Source organism: Camelus dromedarius, chromosome 16, assembly GCF_036321535.1.
Source record: "Camelus dromedarius isolate mCamDro1 chromosome 16, mCamDro1.pat, whole genome shotgun sequence".
NCBI classification, from domain to species: Eukaryota; Metazoa; Chordata; class Mammalia; order Artiodactyla; family Camelidae; genus Camelus; species Camelus dromedarius.
Window position 1 is genome coordinate 29,683,943 of NC_087451.1, and position 19,577 is coordinate 29,703,519.

The window sequence follows — 19,577 nt, forward strand, 5'->3', positions numbered from 1 at the left end:
CTCTCTGAGAATGAGGGTGGCAGAGAGGAATCCACGCTTCTCTGCCTCCAGGCGAGGGGCTCCTGTAATTTCAGCTAGAGGAATGACAATCCCTTCCCCATAGCCTTCATCCCATGCGCCTGCTATTTTCGCTTGGCCGACGATCTTGAATAACGCAGTGGAGAAGACCTGCGGGTGGGCAGCGCAGACTTCGCGCCCTTCCCTCTGGTCCATCCCCTGGCCCGCAGCTCCTCCTCCCAGACCCTCTCGCCGAGCAGCAAAAACTACAACTCCCAGCAGCCCCTACACGCGCCCGGCGCGCCGCCGCAGAGCAGAGGCTGCCGGGAGCGTGTTGCCCGGAGGCGGGGCGAGCGCGCCGGGCGGAAGTCGGCCGCCAGCTGGGTCCCGGCACTGCCCGCCGCGAGGCCGACCCCCCGCGGGCCCCGGAGCCGTCCCGCACTGGGTGAGTGACCGCCCGCCCACGGCCGCCGGGGCCTGCCGACCCCGCCGCGTCCCGACCCCGACCCCGCAGGTTCCCTCCCCGTCTGACCGAACCGAGTCCCTGCCCCCTGACCCGCTGACTGGGGTGGGACGCCTCCCTGACTCTGAGAAACTGTCCCCGTCTCCCATCTGGTGGCGGTCACCTCCCCGCTCTGACTTGTAAGGCTCTTACGTCGTCTGACTTGCGGGACACCTCCCCCCTCTGACTTGGGGGCCTCATGACCCCTCTGACTAGCGCGGGACGCCACCCCTCTGACTTGCAAGACCCTTCATCCCTCAGACTTATGGACACCTCCTCCCTCTGACTACGATGGAACATCACCCCCTCTGACCCTGAAGGACAAATTCCCTTCCTGACACCTCTCTATCCCTGAGGACAACCCTTTCCTGCCCCCTGTGATTTCAGTGCCCCTGCTCTGACCTCCGCAGGGCCTCTCCTGACCGAGTAGGGAGCCCTCCCCTCTCTGGCTGGCACTTTGTCACACCTGCAGCCGGCCAGCCTTCCCCACCCCAGCAGGCCTTCCTCTCCTTCCCCTCAGCACAGCTTACTCTCCTTCCTTTTGCACCCAAACTTTCCACCCTCCCCTCCTTCCCTCCCCGCATCTGGTCTGGATGGGCAGTAGCCCTGGGGACAGGCACCTCCTTGGCCATCCTTGCTGCTTGCTGCCTGTCCCTTGCCCTCTGTATCCCTAGGCTTGGCAGGCCCCTACACCTGTGCTCACCCTTCTGTCTACCGGACACATCATTTCCCAGGCACGTTAGTGTCTCCCAGGAGACCGGTGTCCCTTAGCACTCCAGCTCCGGCCCCATTTCTCATGCCTGTCTGGGGGTACATGCTTGACATCTTTTCCTACCATGTTCTTAACAAATTACAGGTTTGGGAGTATGTGTCTTCTGATGTCGACTGAGTCTTGCTGGCTCTTCAGTATAAGGACCAGAACTTGACAGTAGGGTAGGGTCACGGGGGGTCCCTGGAAAGGAAGTGGGTGCTGCAGCCCTTCAGGAGCGGTGGGGTCTCTGCAGGCTCTCCCTTTGAGGAGCTTGACTGAGAAGGGTCTTCCTAGGCTGGGCTGTAGCCCCTCCCTTACCCCAGCCCCACCCCACAGGCCGCTCAGTGGAATAGGCCAGCCTGAGCCTGTGGGCCGGGTGGGGCTCCTCCCAGAGCAGCCAGTGCCCCTCCCTGCTGGACTCAGTGAGTCCTCTATTCAGGCTGAGGCACAGGGACGGGCCAGCCTCCCCATCCCTCTGCACTTGGTAGGGGTGCCCGGTCCTGCACAGCCCAGGGTGTCTTCTGGGAGGGGACTCAGATGAAGCGTGGATTTGTTCAAGCACTGTCACAAGGCCACTGTAGTGGTCTGGGGACAGGATTCTCAGTCTCCTCACTCTTTTTCTTGTCCCAGTTAACTTGATCATGGGACTTGCTGTGACATCACAGGGTGGTGGAGGAAATCCCATACTTGGCAGGTGTACAGGTTCCACTTTATGCCACCCGTATGTTCCCTTGGTTGAAGTGTAGATCTGATCGTTTGATTCTTTCTGTCAGCTGAAAGTCTCCTTTCTTCCCCTTAAAGATGCACTCCGAACGTACTTCACGTCTGGTTTTCGTAGCCCACAGCAGCACTGTAGACGTGTTGGTCTCGGCTGCTGGTACTTGAGGGAACTTTTATGTGCCAGGCCTCCCCGAGCCCCAGAGGCAGTGAGGAGGGACCCAGGGTGCAGGGCCAGCAGCTCCTGCCTGGAGCCGTGTTCACCCCACTCCCTGAATGTGGCCTTTGAGGTGAGCCCTTGCAGGCTCCCGCAGACACACGGCCCTTTCATCTGGGTCTCAGGACTTCCCGGGCAGCAACGTGGCAGCCTTCTCAGCAACCATGCGGGGCTGGTGGATAAATGCTCCAGTGTTTTCTCCCTCACAACCAGGGTGTCCTCGGGTCTGGGAGTGCAGTCCAGAGTCCTGAAATGGACCCACACTGGGACAAGGAAGTCATTTCTCTTTTGTCCAGGCGTTTGTGGACTGGTCCCTAGGGCTCTGGGAAGAAAGAAAGACAGCGATTTCTCTTTTCCCTTTAGTAACTCTCTGGCCTGTGGAGATTCCTGGAAAGCTCTTATTAAATGCCAACATTGGAGGAATCTAAAACTTTTATATTGATTTTTAAGGACTTCTTTGTTGACTTCCCTTTTCATTAGACCAAGGTGATCAATTAGGGAAAAAAATAATCCTAATAATAGAGAAATGTGTGTGGGAAGATGTTCGGTTTTCTCTTGTCTACTTTTTTTTTTTTTGGATCCTCCTTGTTTATCTGTGATAAGCCCAGTCATTAAATGGAACGTACAGCTTCAGGTTCTGAAGCAGAGCCCTCCTGTCCGTGTTCAGCCTGGGGAGCAGGCCGGAGGTGAGGCAGGAGTAGGGCTCCAGATGGCAGTGTGCAGCCCTGGGGGCCAGACCGGATACACATGGCGAGTGGCAGTGTCGGGGTGAGGAGGAGCTCGGAGCCCGCCCACAAGGGCTCCGAAGGGTCCTGAAGGTTGAGTGATTCCCAGCGATGCGGCCCACTGAGGAAGGTGGGAGAGAAGATGGGTTCTTGCAGGTGCAGCTCCACTGTCAGTGAGAGCCAGCCCTGATTCGGGTTGATCGTAGGGTGATTGTGTTCCCATATAAATGGGCTCTCTGGGAATCAACCCCAGTGAAGTGTGGTGGTGTCTGGGATGTTACTTTCAATTGGGAAGGTAACTTTGTGCTAAAAATCCTCCAAGTTTAACGTTGATGGTACAGCTGAAGCCCCTGCAGCCCCATTATGATGGAATGAGTGCAAACTGTGGGCCATCGTGACGCCCCAGGGACAGAGCCACGTGTGAACGACCCTGCCCCTCAGGAAGAGCTGGAGGTTCTTTCTCTGTCTCCCTCCTTGTGGTGGGCAGAAAAGTGGGCCCCCGAGATGTCCACATCCTGACCCCCGGAATCTGCGAACGTATCACACACGTGGCAAGGGCGGAATAAGGTAGCAGATAGAATTAAGGTGGTTAATCAGAGACCTTAAAAAAGGGAAGTCAGCCTGGATTATCCAAGTGGTCCCAGTGTAATCCCAGAGTCTTTAAAAGTGGAGGAGGGAGACCAGAGGAATTCAGAGGGAAATGATGCCACAAAGACAGAGGGGCGCAATGTTGCCGGCTTTGAAGGTGGAGGAAGGGGCCACCAGCCAAGAAATGTGGGCGGCCATTAGATGCTGGAAAAACCTAGGAAACCGATTCTCCCCTGGAGCCTCAGGGAGGGACACGGCCCTGATGTTAGCCCAGTGAGACCCGTGCCGCACTTCTGTTTGCGGTGTTTAGGCTGCCGAGTCTGCAGTGATTTGTTAGAGCTGCGTCGGAAAACTAATTCCCTCCTCTTGGGTGGTGACGTGAAAACCAGCACAGCGGGCAGGAGAGCCAGTTGTCTGGAACCGCATTTGACTGGATTCAGCAAGCAGCTGTGAGTGCCTGTTGCCCTTGGAGTAGGGGGTGGGGGGACCTGCAGCCTCAGCCGTGAGGGAAGTCCCCCGCTGGGAGGAGTGGCCTCGGTGGTCCCTGACGGACACACTGGGCTCCTGTGACCTTTTCCGTCCTTCCTGGTGTCCGTCTGCTGTCCGCCCCTGTCCAGACTTGAAATGGACTTTTCTAGTGCAACCGTCAGCCCTGGAGAGTCCAAAACAGAAGAGTGCGTTGAGTCAGGTCACATTTTCAAGGAGCCTGGCCCACTTCCGGAGACACATCAGCAGCGTTCTCTGAGATGCTGGCTCGCAGGGGCTTCGAAGCCCTTGGCCCCTGTCTTTGCCGCCCTGAAGTATCGGTGATGTCAGCGGGATTGGCTCTTTACTTTCTCACCAGGAAGCGCCCTTTGGCCATGAGCAGAGCAGGAACTCCGACACCAGCCTCCTGTTGGATAAGGCTCTCTGGGGCGGTTCAGAGACCAAGGAGGGCAGGGGAGGCAGCTGTTCTGCAGGAGCAGAGGCTGGGAGGAGAGGGAGCGGGAAGAGGGCCTCCTAGTCTCCCGCCCCCTGTCGCTTCCTGCCCTCCTGGATCCTGAAAGGGAGGGGTTTGCCCTGGCAGCTGTGGTTAAACCTGTTTGCCCTGCCACCTGTCACAAGCAGTTCCTGGAAGAAGCCACAGTGGGAGACCCTTGGCTGTTGGCTGGGTCGGAGGTCGCTGCCCATTTCCGTCTAAGCCGTGGTAGAGTCCGATGGCAAAGGCCCGAGGGTGCCCCGTGAGGGTCGGGGTGTCTGAGCCTGTCCTCATTCTTAACCGTCACCTGGCTGGAGGGGCTGCAGCTCCTGGGGTGGGGAGACAGTGTCTCCCTGGGCGGGCAGCAAGAAATCGTGCTGCTCCCCTGGGATCTGGGAGCCCCTGGCAAGGGGACAGACCCAGACACCACGTCTGGCTGTTTTGTCTGTTTTCCAGGGAAGTCTTGGTTTGACAGAACCAGAAAAGCATGCATGTCATTGAGCCATTCTTGACACCCTCCCTAGAGAGACGGGCCGGGGAAGGAAAGTAGGACTCGAGCCTCCTGGGTGGTTGTCGCTCCTTGACAACCAGGAACTTCTTTCCGGGGATGTTGCAGTGTGGCTGGTGCAGGAGGAAGCAAGCTGGCAGGAGAGCGGTCCCCTGGGGCTTCTGAGCAGGAGAGGACTTGGGTGCAGGCTCACCTGAACAGGTGCGCCGAGCCGGCCAAAGAGCCCGTGACTCTTTACTGTGGCGCCTTGGTTCTGATTTTCCTGATTATATAAAATCACCCGTTATGCTGCACGTGGTGGGGTTGACACAGCTGTGGTCACCGTAAAGCAAACATTTAAACTGTTTGGAGGAGTGTGGGCAAGGGGAGGCCTCAGACAGGCCCTTCCGGGAATGGCTCCTGCCCCTTTACCTCTCACCTGCAGCTGACTCGTTTCTGTTGGTTCTCGTGGGTGGCAGATTTTTGCTTTTGGTTTTTAGTAAAAATTCAGGCCCTCGCTTGGCACCAGGCCTCCAGCGGCAACAAGACACTACAGCAGCCCGCCATCAGTTTTAGTTGATAAACGGCAACGTGTGGCATGTCGTGAAAAGGCATCGGATTGGAAACATTCTTTTGTCCAAAATAAAAGTAATGCCTTGGGGTCCTAAGGAGGGATGGAGACCACAGCTGGGCTTTGATCCAGTGGGGAAGCTAAAGGGATTTTCTGGAAGCAGCCCGAGTTCAGGCACTGAGTGCAGTCGAATGACTGAGCCCCAGGTGTCCTTAGGTCCTGGGAACCATCCTGGCTGAGCAGAGCCCCTTCCCCGCTGGGGCTCAGAGCTGAGTGGGGAGGCTGTTACCGGACCTTGCGGGCAGGCCGGGCCGCACCGCGGCTGAGCCTCGTCCCGGGGAGGGGCCCCACACAGGCGGCGCCGGGGATGCGGGGTGCGCTTGTTTCCCCGGCTGCTGTAACACGTCACCGCGGGCTTGTTGGCTGAAGACAACACCTGTGTTCTCATAGTTCTGGAGGCTGAAATCCAGTGTCTTGTCACTGGGCTGAGATGGCGGTGTGGGCAGGGCCACGCTCCCTGCGAAGTCTCCAGGGGACAGTCCGTCCTCGCCTCTTCCAGCTTCTGGGGGCCCCATGCGTTTCTCGGCTGTGGTCGCATGGCCTTCTCTTCTTAGTCATCACGTCTTCCTCTGCCTCCCTTCTGTGGGGGCACTCATGACTGCGTTTAGGGCCACCTAGACAGTGTCCCCATCGCCCTGCCCTTCACTTGCTTACACCTGCAGTGTCTCTTGCTGTGGAAGGGGACGTCCACAGCTTCTGGGACTCAGCCTGGGCGCCTTTGGGACCAGTGTCAGTCCCTCACAGGAGGGGTGCTCGCTGGTGTGGGGGGAGCGCTTCACCATAGACACAGGGCAGGAGGGGAAGGGGCAATGGAGGCACGGCTCTCATGGGACAGCCAGGGACTTCTAGGTGGTTCCACGTGCAGGGATTGGCAGCTGGAACATGGGGCTGGAAACAGCACGGTGCTGTGCGCGGGGAGCGCACGCTGCTTGTCCTTCAACAGGAGGGCACCAGGCACTAGTAAAGATTCACTTTTTAGGAAAGTCTTTCTCTCAATTGTGTGGAGGATGGTTGGAGAGGGTCTAGACCTGGGGTCTGCACACTCCCTGTGGAGGAATCAGCTTTGCGGGCTGAGCAGTCCTTGACTCTGCAGGATCTGCCAGCTTTACGTGCAGGGCCGGGCCCTCCAGGCCGATGGGTGAAGGTGCTGGTAAAGTGAGGAGGGAAGCAGCCGGACAGCAGTGGGTGGTCAGCGCCGAGTCCTCCCAGGTCCAACCCCTCCGGCCACAGCACTGGGAGGCCCGCACACTACTTGCACAGTTTACACGTGGAGAAACGGAGGCCCAGAGGAGTGACTCACTTGTCTGAGGTCACGCAGCTGGTAGGTGGCAGAGCTCAGGTTGGACCCAGACAATCTGGGTCATCAGGACCCCAGGGTAGGACAGGACCGGGGCAGTGGGGGTGGGAATCCAGAGCCAGGTGCGGACGGGTGAGGGGACCTGGCACCTGCCGGACATGAGGAGGTGAGGGAGCGATTTTGACCTCTGCCCTGGTTGACCGCTGGTGGCTGGGAGGCCCTCAGCCAGCAGTACATTCCTGAAGGGCCACCTGTTCCTGGGGCAGGAGGCTCCGCAGCTGGGCTGCTGGCCTGGAATTTGGGGGAAAGGTTCGGGCTAAGAGGTGTGGATTCAGAAGGAGAAGAGGCGGGCTGCAGGGAAGGAGGACCGCAGGCGGGTCACCACTTGTGTCTCCGTGCCTACGGGGAGGAGATGGGGCAGGACACCCCAGGGTTGGGGTCTTGGGGCTGTGCCCCAGGAGCAGGCCTGCTGGGGGGTCATCTCCGGGAGCAGAGGCGGACCCCGGCATGGAGCACCCAGGAGGGACAGGAGAGTGAACCTTGGCCAGGGTGGAGAGGGTGGGGAGGGACAGAGGTGTCACCGAGTGGGGATGGGCTCTCTGTTCATTCCTGGATTCACAGGGTCCCCGTTCACCCACAGCATTTACTGGGCACTTTCAGTGTATCTGAGAGTGTAATCTGGGGGTGGAACGGTGGCTCGGGGGGAGATCTGGACAAGCACAGGCTGAGAAGGACCCAGAAGAGCAGCAGTGCCCGGGAGGCGTGGGCGCCTGCATGGCTTCCACCAGCCCCTGGCTGCTGATGGCAGCTGTGGAGTTGGCCGGGAGCGGGCGGGCAGGAGACGTGGTGGCAGTGAGGGTGGCAACTCAGGGATGGAGAGAGTCGACCCGGGGTAGGGAGGACGACACATCGCAATGGTGACACCTCTGCGCTGCCAGGTGCTGTGTCCCCTGAACCTGTAGCTCTGTGACAGTGGGGCCGCTCCACCATCAGGGCTGGGTCCCGGGCTGTGGGCTTGCAGTGTAACCAAGCTGGGGCTTGGGGCCAGGGGCGGAGGGGCTGCTCAGGAAGTGGGTGTACCTTTCCTTCCTTCAGCAAGTGTGCCCTGGCTTGCCCGGCTGTCAGCCAGGAGTGTGGGCTCACCCTGGGCCAGCCCCTGCCCAAGGAGTGAAGGCAGAGAGGACATGATGACATAAGACACTGAGGGCAGTGGGGAGAAGCTGGATGCTGCGGGAAAGGGTGGGAGGGCACAGGGTTGGCAGAGAGGTCCTTCCGAGGAGCTGATATCTTTAGAAACCCTGGATGGGGAAGTCAGGCAGCCGTGTGGAAAGTGCAGGTCCGGGGCAGAGGGACAGCTAGCCATGCCCTGGGGGACGAGGGAGGCGGCGTGGCTGTTCGGGTTGGTGTGCAGAGAAGCTGGCTCTCTGAGGGGTGAGGGCTGGCGGGGTCTCGGACGTAGCCGGGGTTTGCTCACGAAGCAGGCAGTGACACAGCCCGTGGACTCACTTGAATAGCAGGTGTCGCTGGCTGCGGGGCACCAGTGGAGGTGGGCGGGGAGTGGCTGCAGGGCGGGAGGGAGGCCGTGCGGTTCCGGTGAGAAGGGCCGAGGGGGCGGATGGCCGGATTGCTCCGATTGCTCAGGCCGCTGAGGGAGGAGGTTCTCCCTAAGGAGGGAGCTGTGGTGGTGGTTCCTCTGCCTTTGCCTTTCGAGGCGGTGGTGGTGGTTCATGATCTTTTGTCCAGAAGAATGCATCTGCTGGGGTTTCAGTGGAAGCTCTGATCTGCCCCACGCGATGACAGCCGTCTTTCAGCACCGCCTCTTCCTGGGGGAGGATGTAGGGGCAAATAGGTTTGAGGAGAGAGGGGAGTAAGACTTGTGTTTAGGACGCGTGTTAGAAGCCCAGGCGGAATTTTGCCGAGGAGCTGAGGCGTACGGCTGAGGGCGCGGGCACTGGGCGGCTTCGGCTCAGCAGCGCTTTAGAAGCCTTGGTTTGGTGCCGGCAGAGGAAGGGCCGAGACTCCGGTTTCCCCTGCAGAGGCCTCAGCGACCAGCTCCGTGGCAGCTTGGGGGGCTGCTTCCTCAGGGAGGAGGGCGCAGGGGCCAGCACCTGGAGAGGGGGCGGGAGGGGCTCCGAGGCCCCTTTGTGGGCCCCCTGCATCTTGCTTGCTCTTTAGAGGTTGCTTCTCTGCACTTGCCCCTGTGGCCAGAACCTAAGAACCTTTCCAAAAAGCGAGGGCAAGGGAAGGCCTGGCTTCCGTGTGGACCTGCTGCCGTGGTTTTCCGTCCTTGGGGCTGGGCCGTCTGGTCTGCATGGGGCATCCAGGTGGTGCAGAAGCACCACGCAAGTCCCCATGCCCTTCCCAGCTGCTGCCTGGTGGGGGGAGGAGCATCTGCCTGTCCGGGGTCGTTTCGGGGACCGAGGCAGACCTGTTCTGTGGCCCGAGGGAAGTGTCTCAGGCTGGGACCTCCTGAGTTACAGCCAAGGGCTGGCATTCTGCTGATTCCACCCCAGGACTGCTGTGGCCTCGCTGAGCTGCTGGGGACAAGAGCTGCTGTTCCTGGCTGCCACCGGCCCTGGAGCTCTGCCTCGAGGCCATGCCAGGCGCCAGCAAGCCCAGCTGTCCTTGCAGCAGGGGCGCTGACAGGCTGGGCTCCTGGGTGTCCAACCCTGGTCCCTCAGCCATGCACATCACAGAAAGGCACTGGGGACAGGTGTTGCCAAAACCAGAACTGTTTCTGTTTGGCTTGAATATGTTTTATACTAAAAATTGTATATTACAGAACCCTAACCCAGGAGGAGGTTAAAAACCCACTGACTCAATGAGCATGTGTCTGCTCTGTGCACTAGGAGCTGGGACACACATGGACAAACTGATAACTGTAATGTGATGTTGGGTGGTGACAGATGCCAAGGAAGGGGCTGGAGGGTGCCGTCAGGAGCAGAGCCATCAGGGAGGGCTTCATGGCTGAGGTGACCTTTGATTAAAATACAGACCTGTACCCTCTCTGTTTTCCTGCCCCGCCTGACCCCCACCTTCCCTCCCACCCCTGCCCTCACTCGCTGCTGTTTCCTCTTTCCCAAGACTGCAGAGCACCAGCCCACACAGAACTTTCTCTCTCTGAGCTTTCTGTCTTGCCCGCTGGGACAGAGGAGATGGAATAATTTTGCTTTGGAGGGACTTCTCATCTTACTGAATAAGAGGGAACAGAGACACCACTGGAGACACCACTAGAGACAGGGTTTAGTTAAGCCACGGGAGTAGGGACGATCGCGGTGTCGAGGCCTCAGACCTGCACCCTCATGAAAGTGGCAGGTGCCATGCCTGGCGGGTCGCTGACCTCTCCCCTCTCTCCCTGGGTTGCAGGTCCCGTCTGCCCTTCACTCTGATGCCCGTGCAGCCCTCCAACCCCCCGGAATGGAATGAGTCTATGCACTCCCTCCGGATCAGCGTGGGGGGCCTTCCCGTGCTGGCGTCCATGACCAAGGCCGCAGACCCCCGCTTCCGCCCCCGCTGGAAGGTGATTCTGCCATCCTTCGTGGGCGCTGCCATCCTCTGGCTGCTCTACGCCCACCGCCCGCCTCCTGGCCGGGCCCCCGCACCCAATGCCCACAACTGGAGGCTCGGCCAGGCGCCCGCTGACCGGTACAATGACACCTACCCCTTGTCTGCCCCCCAGAGGACGCTGGGCGGGACTCGGTACCGAATCGCCCTTATCGCCGACCTGGACATGGAGTCAAGGGCCCAGGAGGAAAACACCTGGGTCAGTTACCTGAAGAAGGGCTATCTGACCTTGTCAGACAGCGGGGACAGGGTGGCTGTGGAGTGGGACCCCGGCCACGGGGTCCTGGAGTCCCACCTGGCGGAAAAGGGGCGGGGCATGGAGCTGTCGGATCTGATCGTCTTCAACGGGAAGCTGTACTCTGTGGACGACCGGACGGGGGTTGTCTACCAGATTGAAGGCTCCAGGGCCATTCCTTGGGTGATTCTGTCTGATGGTGATGGAACTGTGGGGAAAGGTAAGTGGGCCGCTGTCCCCGGGGCCGAGTTGCAGTGCCAGAGGACAGGTCAGGGCTGACCGTCAGCTGGCTAGGTTTACACACGTGTGCAGTGAAACAGCCATGGGTCCAGAGGGAGGGGACATTGGGGAGAGCCATGAGACCTCAGACTGAAGTGGTACCCCGAGGTGTGAGCCTCTGCTGGGGAACAGCCGGGGACCCTCCAGGAGAAGGGCTGGGCTCCACCACCACTGCTCTCATTGGCCCTCAGGAACGAGCCCCTTTTTGCATCTTAAACGGTGTCTGGAGAGCACGCTGGGACTGTGTCCTCCACACATCTTTCCTTTAAAGCTAGGGGGGTGTCAGGTCTTCTCATTTGGAACCGAGACTTTATTAAAAAGCAAACTTCTCCCTTCTGAAAACCCAGCAGAAGGAGGGTCTGTGTGTGGGCAGCAGTGACCCCCGCCTTGAGTGGCATCCAACCTCAGACAGCAGCCATGGGCCGTCCACCAACTCTGCTGTTGGCCAGCAGGCGGGAACAGAGCTACAAGGGGTCACCTGAGAGCCCAGAGCGGTCAGTTGGGGTGGCAGGAGAGGTGACACAAACTTCTGTGTGCACCTGTGCTCTCAGGCGGATCCGCACCTTCTAGAAGGCTAAACTCCACTGCAGGCATCTGAGGTCAAAGGTAGAATCACATTAACTCGCTGAGCCCTGCACCGGCTGCCGGTCCCTCCCCGTGACCCTCCCCTGGTGGTAAAATCTCTCCTGCATTTGCCCAAGGCTGGGACAAGTTGGCAGGTTTTAGAGAAAATGTTGGTTGCCCATTGCTTGTCTTGACAGTCCGTGGTTAGGCCCCATCTGGTAGCTCTGTTTGCCCCTTGGAGTGGGAGGAACGTGAGGCACAGGGAGCCTGGGGTCGCCCTGTGCTCAGGTCACCCAGGGGGAGCAGCGAGAAGTGCCCTGGAGCCACCTGCGGACAAGCGCCTCACGGGGCAGCCCCGGGGCCGGCGAGGGGCTTGGGAAATGCTTGGGAAGCAGGCGCGACTGAGAACGTGGTGTACGAGCAGGTGGGAACATTCTAGAAGAACAGAAGCACCCCCATAGCCTTCCAAACTGGGTCCCCAGCAGTAAACCTGTCTGAGGAGATACGCACGCTGGTTGGCATGGCCACCGTGGGCCCCCACGCCAGGCCCCTTGCTCAGCTCTGGCCGCCGGCGTGTACTTCGCCTGGGGACCTGTCAGGTGTAACAGCGAGGACAGCAGGCTGTCTCCGTGACACTTCCCTCGGGTGGGGCATAGTCCTGAGTTGGGGCTGACAGCCTGAGAAACGAGGATCCTAGGAGCTTCAGAGTGGAGCTCGGGCCTCTCGGGGCTGCGGGGCCGGTGACGCAGCCATGCCGGAGCAGGTGCCCATGGAGAGTTCCTGCACTGAGTTTGGAAGAAAAGCACGGTGGTTCCCGGAGGACAGGGAGAGGGAGGTGGTGCCCGTCTGCCCTACGCGAACCCCGGGGGATTGCTCTAAGGAGAGGGGCCCAACTGCCAACCCCTGGGGATGGAGCTCCCAGCCAGGCTGGCCCGTTCCCTGCTCCTGTCGCTGCCCCGAGTCAGTCCAACATAGGTGACCTCTGACACCAAAGGCCGCCGGGCTGAGAGGCTCTTTTGCGCTTGCCTGACCGGACCCACGGGAGCCAGGCTAGCAGAGGGCTGGCTGTCATCTCACACCCGCCCTGTCTCCCTGTCCCCAGGCTTCAAAGCTGAGTGGCTAGCCGTGAAGGATGAGCATCTGTATGTGGGCGGCCTGGGCAAGGAGTGGACCACCGCCACAGGGGAGGTGCTGAACGAGAACCCGGAGTGGGTGAAGGTGGTGGGCTACAGGGGCAGTGTGGACCACGAGAACTGGGTGTCCAGCTACAATGCCCTGCGGGCCGCCGCTGGGATCCGGCCACCAGGTGAGATCCCCGGGCCCCGGGGCGGGCACTGAACAGGTGGGTGGCTGCGAGTGTGTTTGCTTCTTGCTTGTGTGATGGATTGGCTGTCTCTGATGGCTCCTCCTGCCAGGCCTGTGGATTCTGGGGTCAGTGAGCCATTTTCTTTCTCTCCGACTCACCCCGACAGACGGCCCCTGTGGGCTCGGGCTGCAGCCCTGTCTGAGCGTCCTGGCTGCTCCCCTGGGGTGGGGCCTCGCACCTAATGCAGTGGGAGCAGGTGCACGGGACTTTGGTTCTTGTCTTCGCTTCATGGAGTCTTGGTTTGTGGTGGGAGCTGTGATGCTTGGAGTGGCCCGGTCCCCTCTAGTCTTGGGGGACGTGACTCTGAGGACAGGGCTTCACCCCCAGACAGGCTCAGTTTCCATCCTTAAACACAAAGGGAACGTGCTTCCTTCTCAGCTTCGAGCTGGCCTCTCCCCACCTGTCCTGATCTGTCTTCACAGATCAAACCTGCATGTTCCTGTCGCTCCCTTCCCCTGGGTTCTCCTCTGTGCCCCTTGAGTAGCACCAAGGAGTCAAAAGACAGACAGACCTCACAGCCACGGCTACTCAGCGGCGCTGGGAAAGCCAGGAGGCAGGGTGGCTGGGGAGATTCCGCCCGGCCCCTCGGTCTGTGCTGCACTCCTGGCTTGGTTATGCTGGACAGTTGGAAACAGACAGACGGAGACCTAAGGAGAAGATGCCGGCCGTGCTGCTTGGGCCCGGGCCACCCCGCCTGCAGGACTGGGGGAGGGCGGGGCAGGGCAGCGGGTGACCGGCCCCTGTGTCCCCAGGCTACCTCATCCACGAGTCCGCCTGCTGGAGCGACACGCTGCAGCGCTGGTTCTTCCTGCCGCGCCGGGCCAGCCATGCGCGCTACAGCGAGAGGGAGGACGAGCGCAGGGGGACCAACCTGCTGCTGAGCGCCACCCCGGACTTCGGTGACATCACCGTCAGCCGCGTGGGCGAGGTGGTCCCCACGCACGGCTTCTCCTCCTTCAAGTTCATCCCCAACACCGACGACCAGATCATCGTGGCCCTCAAGTCCGAGGAGGACAGTGGCCAGATCGCTACCTACATCATGGCCTTCACGCTGGACGGACGCTTCCTCCTGCCCGAGACCAAGGTCGGGAGCGTGAAGTACGAGGGCATCGAGTTCGTTTAGGCTGAGGCGCCAGGACGGGGAGCCCGGCCGGGACGGGCTGTTTGAAGCCCTGTCAGGCCCCAGATTCTATAAAGACCCGAGGACTGCACTTTTATGTGGTGTTTAGTTTTGCCCTTTTTTTTTCTTTTTCTCGGAACTCTGAGGCGTGCCTGGTTTAGAGATTTCCAGAATAGGAGCTCAGCCCAGGGTGTGTAGTGCAGCCTGAGACGCGGCTCCGCAGCAGGGAAGGGCTGGTTCCGGGCCACGGCCTCGCGTGTCCCTGCACTGCCATCTGGTGGCAGAAGCTGGTCGTTGCAGGCGTCTCAGCTTGAGGACCCCCCCTCTTTATCTCCCCCCTTTCTTTTCTTACCATTTGTTCTTTTGTTCAATAAATATTTCCTGAGCTCCTACTGCGTGTCAGGCAGTGTGCCCCCCAGGGGAACAAAACAGTGAGGCTGAAGTGGGCCTGCCTGCTTGGGGCCCGCCCCTTCTCATCCTTCCTGTGAACCTCGGCCATTAAATCCGCCCCTGCAGGCCCTGGAAGAGAACGTGTTTACACTGCAGGACATCACAGGGCTGGGTGAGCCAGGCAGGCCCCCAGAACGGTCTGCCCCACGTGCTGCAAGCTGGGCACGGGCCCCCGTGTGCCCCCCGAGCCTCACATCAGACACCTCCATTCAGGTGACCGACCCGTTCTCCCCTCTGGGGGAATTTGGTGGCAGTGTAGCACTCTGAAATTTTAATTATTAACTTATATTAATTAAAGCAGTTTCCCTTCTTATGAAGTGGAACCGCCAAACCTTATCAGAGCAAAGTCTTGCAGTTAACAAATTCATTCCCCTCAGTGGAGGAAGTGATAATTATTAAGGCGGGTTTTCAGGCATTTCTGAGTCCTTGGCCAAAGGATGCAAAGATAAGGACAAAGATGCACTGCCTTTTTCTAGCAACTATCAGGAGTTGTCAGGCCTTTAAGGGATTTAATGAATGAGTTGAATTTTTATCTCCTGGCTCAAGCCTACACCCAGCCCCAGGCGCTGGGACTCCTTTACCCTGGCGCTTGTGGACGAGGCCTGCCTGCCCTGTGTTTTCTGTCCTGGCCTTTATTCCTCCTCTTCCTGATGGGAGCTTTGTAGCCTCTTCTCCCTGGAAACTCTTTGCACAGACCTTGGCGTATCTTAATCCCTGCGGTCTCTCCTCCACTCTCCTGGGTAAAGGCAGAGGGTTTGGGAGAGAGGTCAGCCGAACCCAAGCCTGGAAGGACTGTCGCCATCAGCCCACTCACCCAGAAGCTACCTCACCCCTCAGGAGGATGGAGGCTCCTGATGGCCGGAAGGGCCGTCCTTCAGGCTCTGGCTGTTCCCGGGGGGCCCCGTCTCACAGACTCCCCGACTCCCCAACTTTAACACAGCCGCTCAGAGGGAACCTAGGAAGGAGCCCTCTCTCTTGCACTGGTTGTTCCTTCGGCTATAAGACAAATAGCAAGAAATGGAAAACAAGGTTTTGAATGTGACACGTTTCTCTGGAACTCAGCTCCTACCAGACGTAGCTGGGAAGGCCCACGTCTTTTCTGACTTTGCCCAGCTGGCCTGAACTGCCTCCTTGATAAACATCCATGACATTAAGGCTGTGTGATCTTAAAAACACAGAGATGGAATTAGGAAGCTTGGAGGTCTGGGGACAGTCACTGAGTTGAGACCCTCTGCCCAGGTACCCGGAAGTACCATTTTCCCATGTGATTTTTAAATATTCTGAAGCTAGACTTCCCTCTCCACCCTCCCCCCTATTTTCGCTGCTGTAAGGGTAATGATTGTGTTCCTTCCTACTGGAGCCATTGTTTTGTAAACAATAAAATGAGTTCTTTTTGTCTCTTGGTCTGTGTGGGCTGTTGGTGGCCCCCCAGGGAATACAGAGCTGGCGAGCCTCATAGGCTGAGTGAAGGGTGCGCCCCCTGTTGGGGTGAGAAGGGATCCTGGCAAGGAGCAGGCCAGAGGCATTCTTGCCACGGGAATTCATGGGAAAGGGACCCATGAACCTCTGCAGCCAGGAGCCTTTCTGGAAACTGAGTCGTGCAGTCCAACTTTTCCTAGAGTCTGAAGATGCTGTTTTGGTCAAAATGGTGAAGAAAATAGGCTCTGAGGTCACTGCCAGGTACCAGTCCTGGCTCTGACACTTTCCAGCTGTGTGACCATGGGTAGATCGCCTGACCTCTCCGTGCGTCAGTTTCCTCATCTGTGAGAGAATGATCATAGCGGAGCTCCTTCACAGAGCTATCGTGAACAGTAAACAACACCCTTACACAGCAGGGACTTAGAAAATTAGTTGACACTTACTTAGTGACCCTGGGCCAAGCAACAATGAAGATGTGGGGTTCTTTGTGATCCTCGCAGGAACAGTTCCAGGAGGGGAGGAGCCGGAGCGCATCGGGCTGAGGTGGGAACAGCACACGAAAGAGGAAGACACTGAAAATCAGCTCTTGACCATCTCTTTAAGAAGCTGTGACTCAGGCTTGCTTGGCACTCACACAATTCATTAGCAAAAGGAAACTCCCAAAGTCATCTGAGAACTGGGTTAAAAAAAGGAGGAAAGATTAATTTCTTACCAGATGTGAATCCTGTCTTCTGTGGTGCTTTAAATTGGTCAATTTCAAGGTGAATTATGTCTTAATCAAATTGTTAAAAGATTTGAGTAAAGCAAAAATAAAACACCTTCACATAAAGAAAATTCCAAGCCCAAAGGACTTTACTGGTAAATTGTGCCAAACATTCAAGGAAGAAATTACAACAAGCCAACACAAAACCTTCCATGACTGTGGAAATAGGAAATCATTCTGTGAGGGTACCACTGCCGTGACCCCAAAACCAGACAAATATAAGAAAAGAGGAATACAGACCAGTGAGTGCCCCTCATGAACACGGAGGCAAAAATCTTTGGCAAAAATTACCCAGTCGAGTCCAGCAGCATATAAAAATGAAAATACTTCACAACAAAATATGGTTTATTCCAGGAATGCAAGGTTGGTTTAATATTCTAAAATCGACATAATTCACCAGATTAACAGACTAAAAAGGATAAAACATATGACACTCTCCAAAGATACAGAAAAAGCATTTCACCAAATCCACTACCCATTCATGATTCAAAAAAAGAAAAAAAAAAAACCCAACTCTGAAAAATCCACAGCTAACGTTGTACTTCATGGTGAATGAATGTTTTTCCTTCTAAGGCTGGGAATAAGGCAAGGATGCCAGCTTTCACATTTTTTCCCAACACTTAACTTTTTATTTCAAAATCATTTTAAACCACAAGGAAGTTGCAAAACTAACACAGTGTTGCTGTGTTCCTTTTTTTACCAGACTAAACACAGATTCACTCGCCCATATGCGGTAAAGCCAATGTACTGCCCCCAGGTGGAGGTGAAGGAAAGTGCAGAGTTTATTGCAGGGTGTCCAACAAGGAGTCCAGGGCAGCTAGTGCTCAAAAGGCCTGAACTCCCCGGAGGCTTTCAGGGGAACGTTTTTAAAGACAGGGTGAGGGAGGGGGTTGTGGGCTGAATGATCAGCTCGTGGACGTGCTTCTGTTGGGTCGGTGGTGAGGTCATCAGGAGTCCTCATCGTCAACCTCCTGGTTCCAGCAGGTCTGGGGTCTCCGTGCTTGTGGGCAGCACGCAGTTAACTTCTTCCACCCGCTAGGGGTTTCAGTGCCTGCAAAACAGCTCAAAGGACACGGCTCAGAATGTCATCTAGAGCCCTCGAGGAGGAAGTGAAGGCCCTCGACTTTGCTTAATGGCTAAACTGTGACGATTTTGTCTTGCTTGACTGCTTTCCTTTCTTGCTGCCTTTTCTCACTTCTCTGATTGTATGTACTCTTTGGAACTTGGAGAAGCTAAGGAGACTAACGTTCTTCCACAGACAAGAGGCAGGTAGAGGACACGGTTGGTGTGGGTGTCTGTTCCGGGAAGGCCCCACAGGTTCCTGTTCTTCCTCCAGTGACAGCCTCTCACGTTGCCACAGCTCAGTGATCCACCCAGGAGACTGGCATTGTGCCCATCACCCACCGTCCTATGGCAGGTCCCAGGCAGTGCAGTTAGGCAAGAAAAAGAAACATCTTTAGATTGCAAAAGAAAGAATGAAAATGTCTTTATTCGCCAAGGACAAGATCAAATAGATAAGAAAACCTGAGGACTCTTCAAAGAACTAAGGGCTGAGTTCAGCAGAGCTGAAGGGTACGCAGCTCACATACAGAAACTCATTTTATTTCTATATGACTGCAGTGGACAATTGGAAGTTTTTTAAAACAGTGTCATTTATAATAGTACCAAAACCATGAAATAGTTAGATAAAAATTAATAAAATATGTGCAGGATCTATATGCTGAAACTACAAAACGCTGATGAAAGAAAGAAGATCTCGATAAACAATATGCTGTCTTCATGGTGGAAAGACTCAGTTAGACTCAATGTTTATCCTGTCTTCTGTTGGAAAACACAGTTGAAGGACTTGTGCTATGTGACTTCAAGGCTTATTGTAAGTCATCGAGATGTGGTAGTGATGTAAGAATAGATACATAAAGTCAGTGGAACAGAAGAGGGTCCAGAAATAGACCCATTTGTATGCAGCCTGTTGATTTTTGACAGAGATCCCAGGGTGACTCAGTGGGGAGAAGACTGGGTTTCCGTAAGTGGTGTTGGGACAACTCTATTCTGTAAGGAAATAAAGGATTGAAACCCTTGCCTCCCACCGCACGCAGAGTCAACTCACAATAGATCATAGACATAAATGCAAGGGCAAAAACTACAAAACTCCTAGAAGACATGGTAGAAAATCTTTGCGACTTTGGGCTAGGCAAAGGTTTCTTAGATATGACACCGAAAGAATGGCAAGGTGAGATTTATCCAGATTGAGAACTTTTGCTCTTTAGAAGACGCTGTTAAGAAAATGAAAATGCAAGCTTTTCCCTCAAAACACACCTTGCAAATCATATATCTGCTGAAGGACTTGCAGCCGGAATATATGAAGAACTTACACAGCTCAGTAATAAGACAAACAGCCCAATTTTAAATGTGCCTAAGATTCAGATAGACACTTCACCCGGGGGGGTGGGGGTGTAGGAATGACGGATGAGCGTGCGGAACGATGCTCAACATCATTAGTCGTAAGACAGATTTCACTCCACACCCACCAGAAAAGACTGACAATGCCAAGTATTGGAGAGGATTCAGAGCCACTGAAACAGTCATAGGAATTGCTACTAGGAATACAGAAAGATGTGGCCACTTTGGAAAACAGTTTGACAGCTTCTTAAAAGTTAAACCTACATCTCCTACATGACCCCGTCATCCTATCCCTGGGCATTTACACAGGCTTGTCTCCAAATGTTCCTAACAGCTTTCTTTGTAATACGGTGGTCCCCTTCACACCTTTCTCCGCAGGGGTGCTTTCCAAGACCCCAGTGGGTGCCTGAAACTAGGGGTAGTATCAAACTCCAAAATAGTCTGTCTTTTCCTCTACATGCATGCCTGTGATAACGTTTAATTTATATATCAGGCACAGTAAGAGAATATCCAAATCACAGCATCACTGCTCTGTGCTTTGAGGCCA

The 19,577-nt window shown here is 56.5% G+C and overlaps 1 protein-coding gene across 2 annotated transcripts; it reads left to right on the forward strand.

The window, feature by feature from the left end:
* The first annotated feature begins 348 nt into the window (after positions 1 to 348).
* Positions 349 to 15,846, forward strand: CANT1 (calcium activated nucleotidase 1). Of its 2 annotated transcripts, XM_064495436.1 has the most exons (5): positions 349 to 442; positions 10,237 to 10,390; positions 10,550 to 10,889; positions 12,615 to 12,818; positions 13,631 to 15,846. In XM_064495436.1, exons 2-5 carry the CDS (start codon positions 10,259 to 10,261, stop codon positions 13,999 to 14,001), a joined length of 1,047 nt encoding a protein of 348 aa, XP_064351506.1. In that variant the 5' UTR covers positions 349 to 442; positions 10,237 to 10,258; the 3' UTR covers positions 14,002 to 15,846. The 2 variants fall into 2 exon arrangements, with proteins under 2 accessions (XP_064351506.1, XP_031325089.1); XM_031469229.2 differs by having other exon boundaries at positions 10,237 to 10,889.
* Positions 15,847 to 19,577: the final 3,731 nt, after the last annotated feature.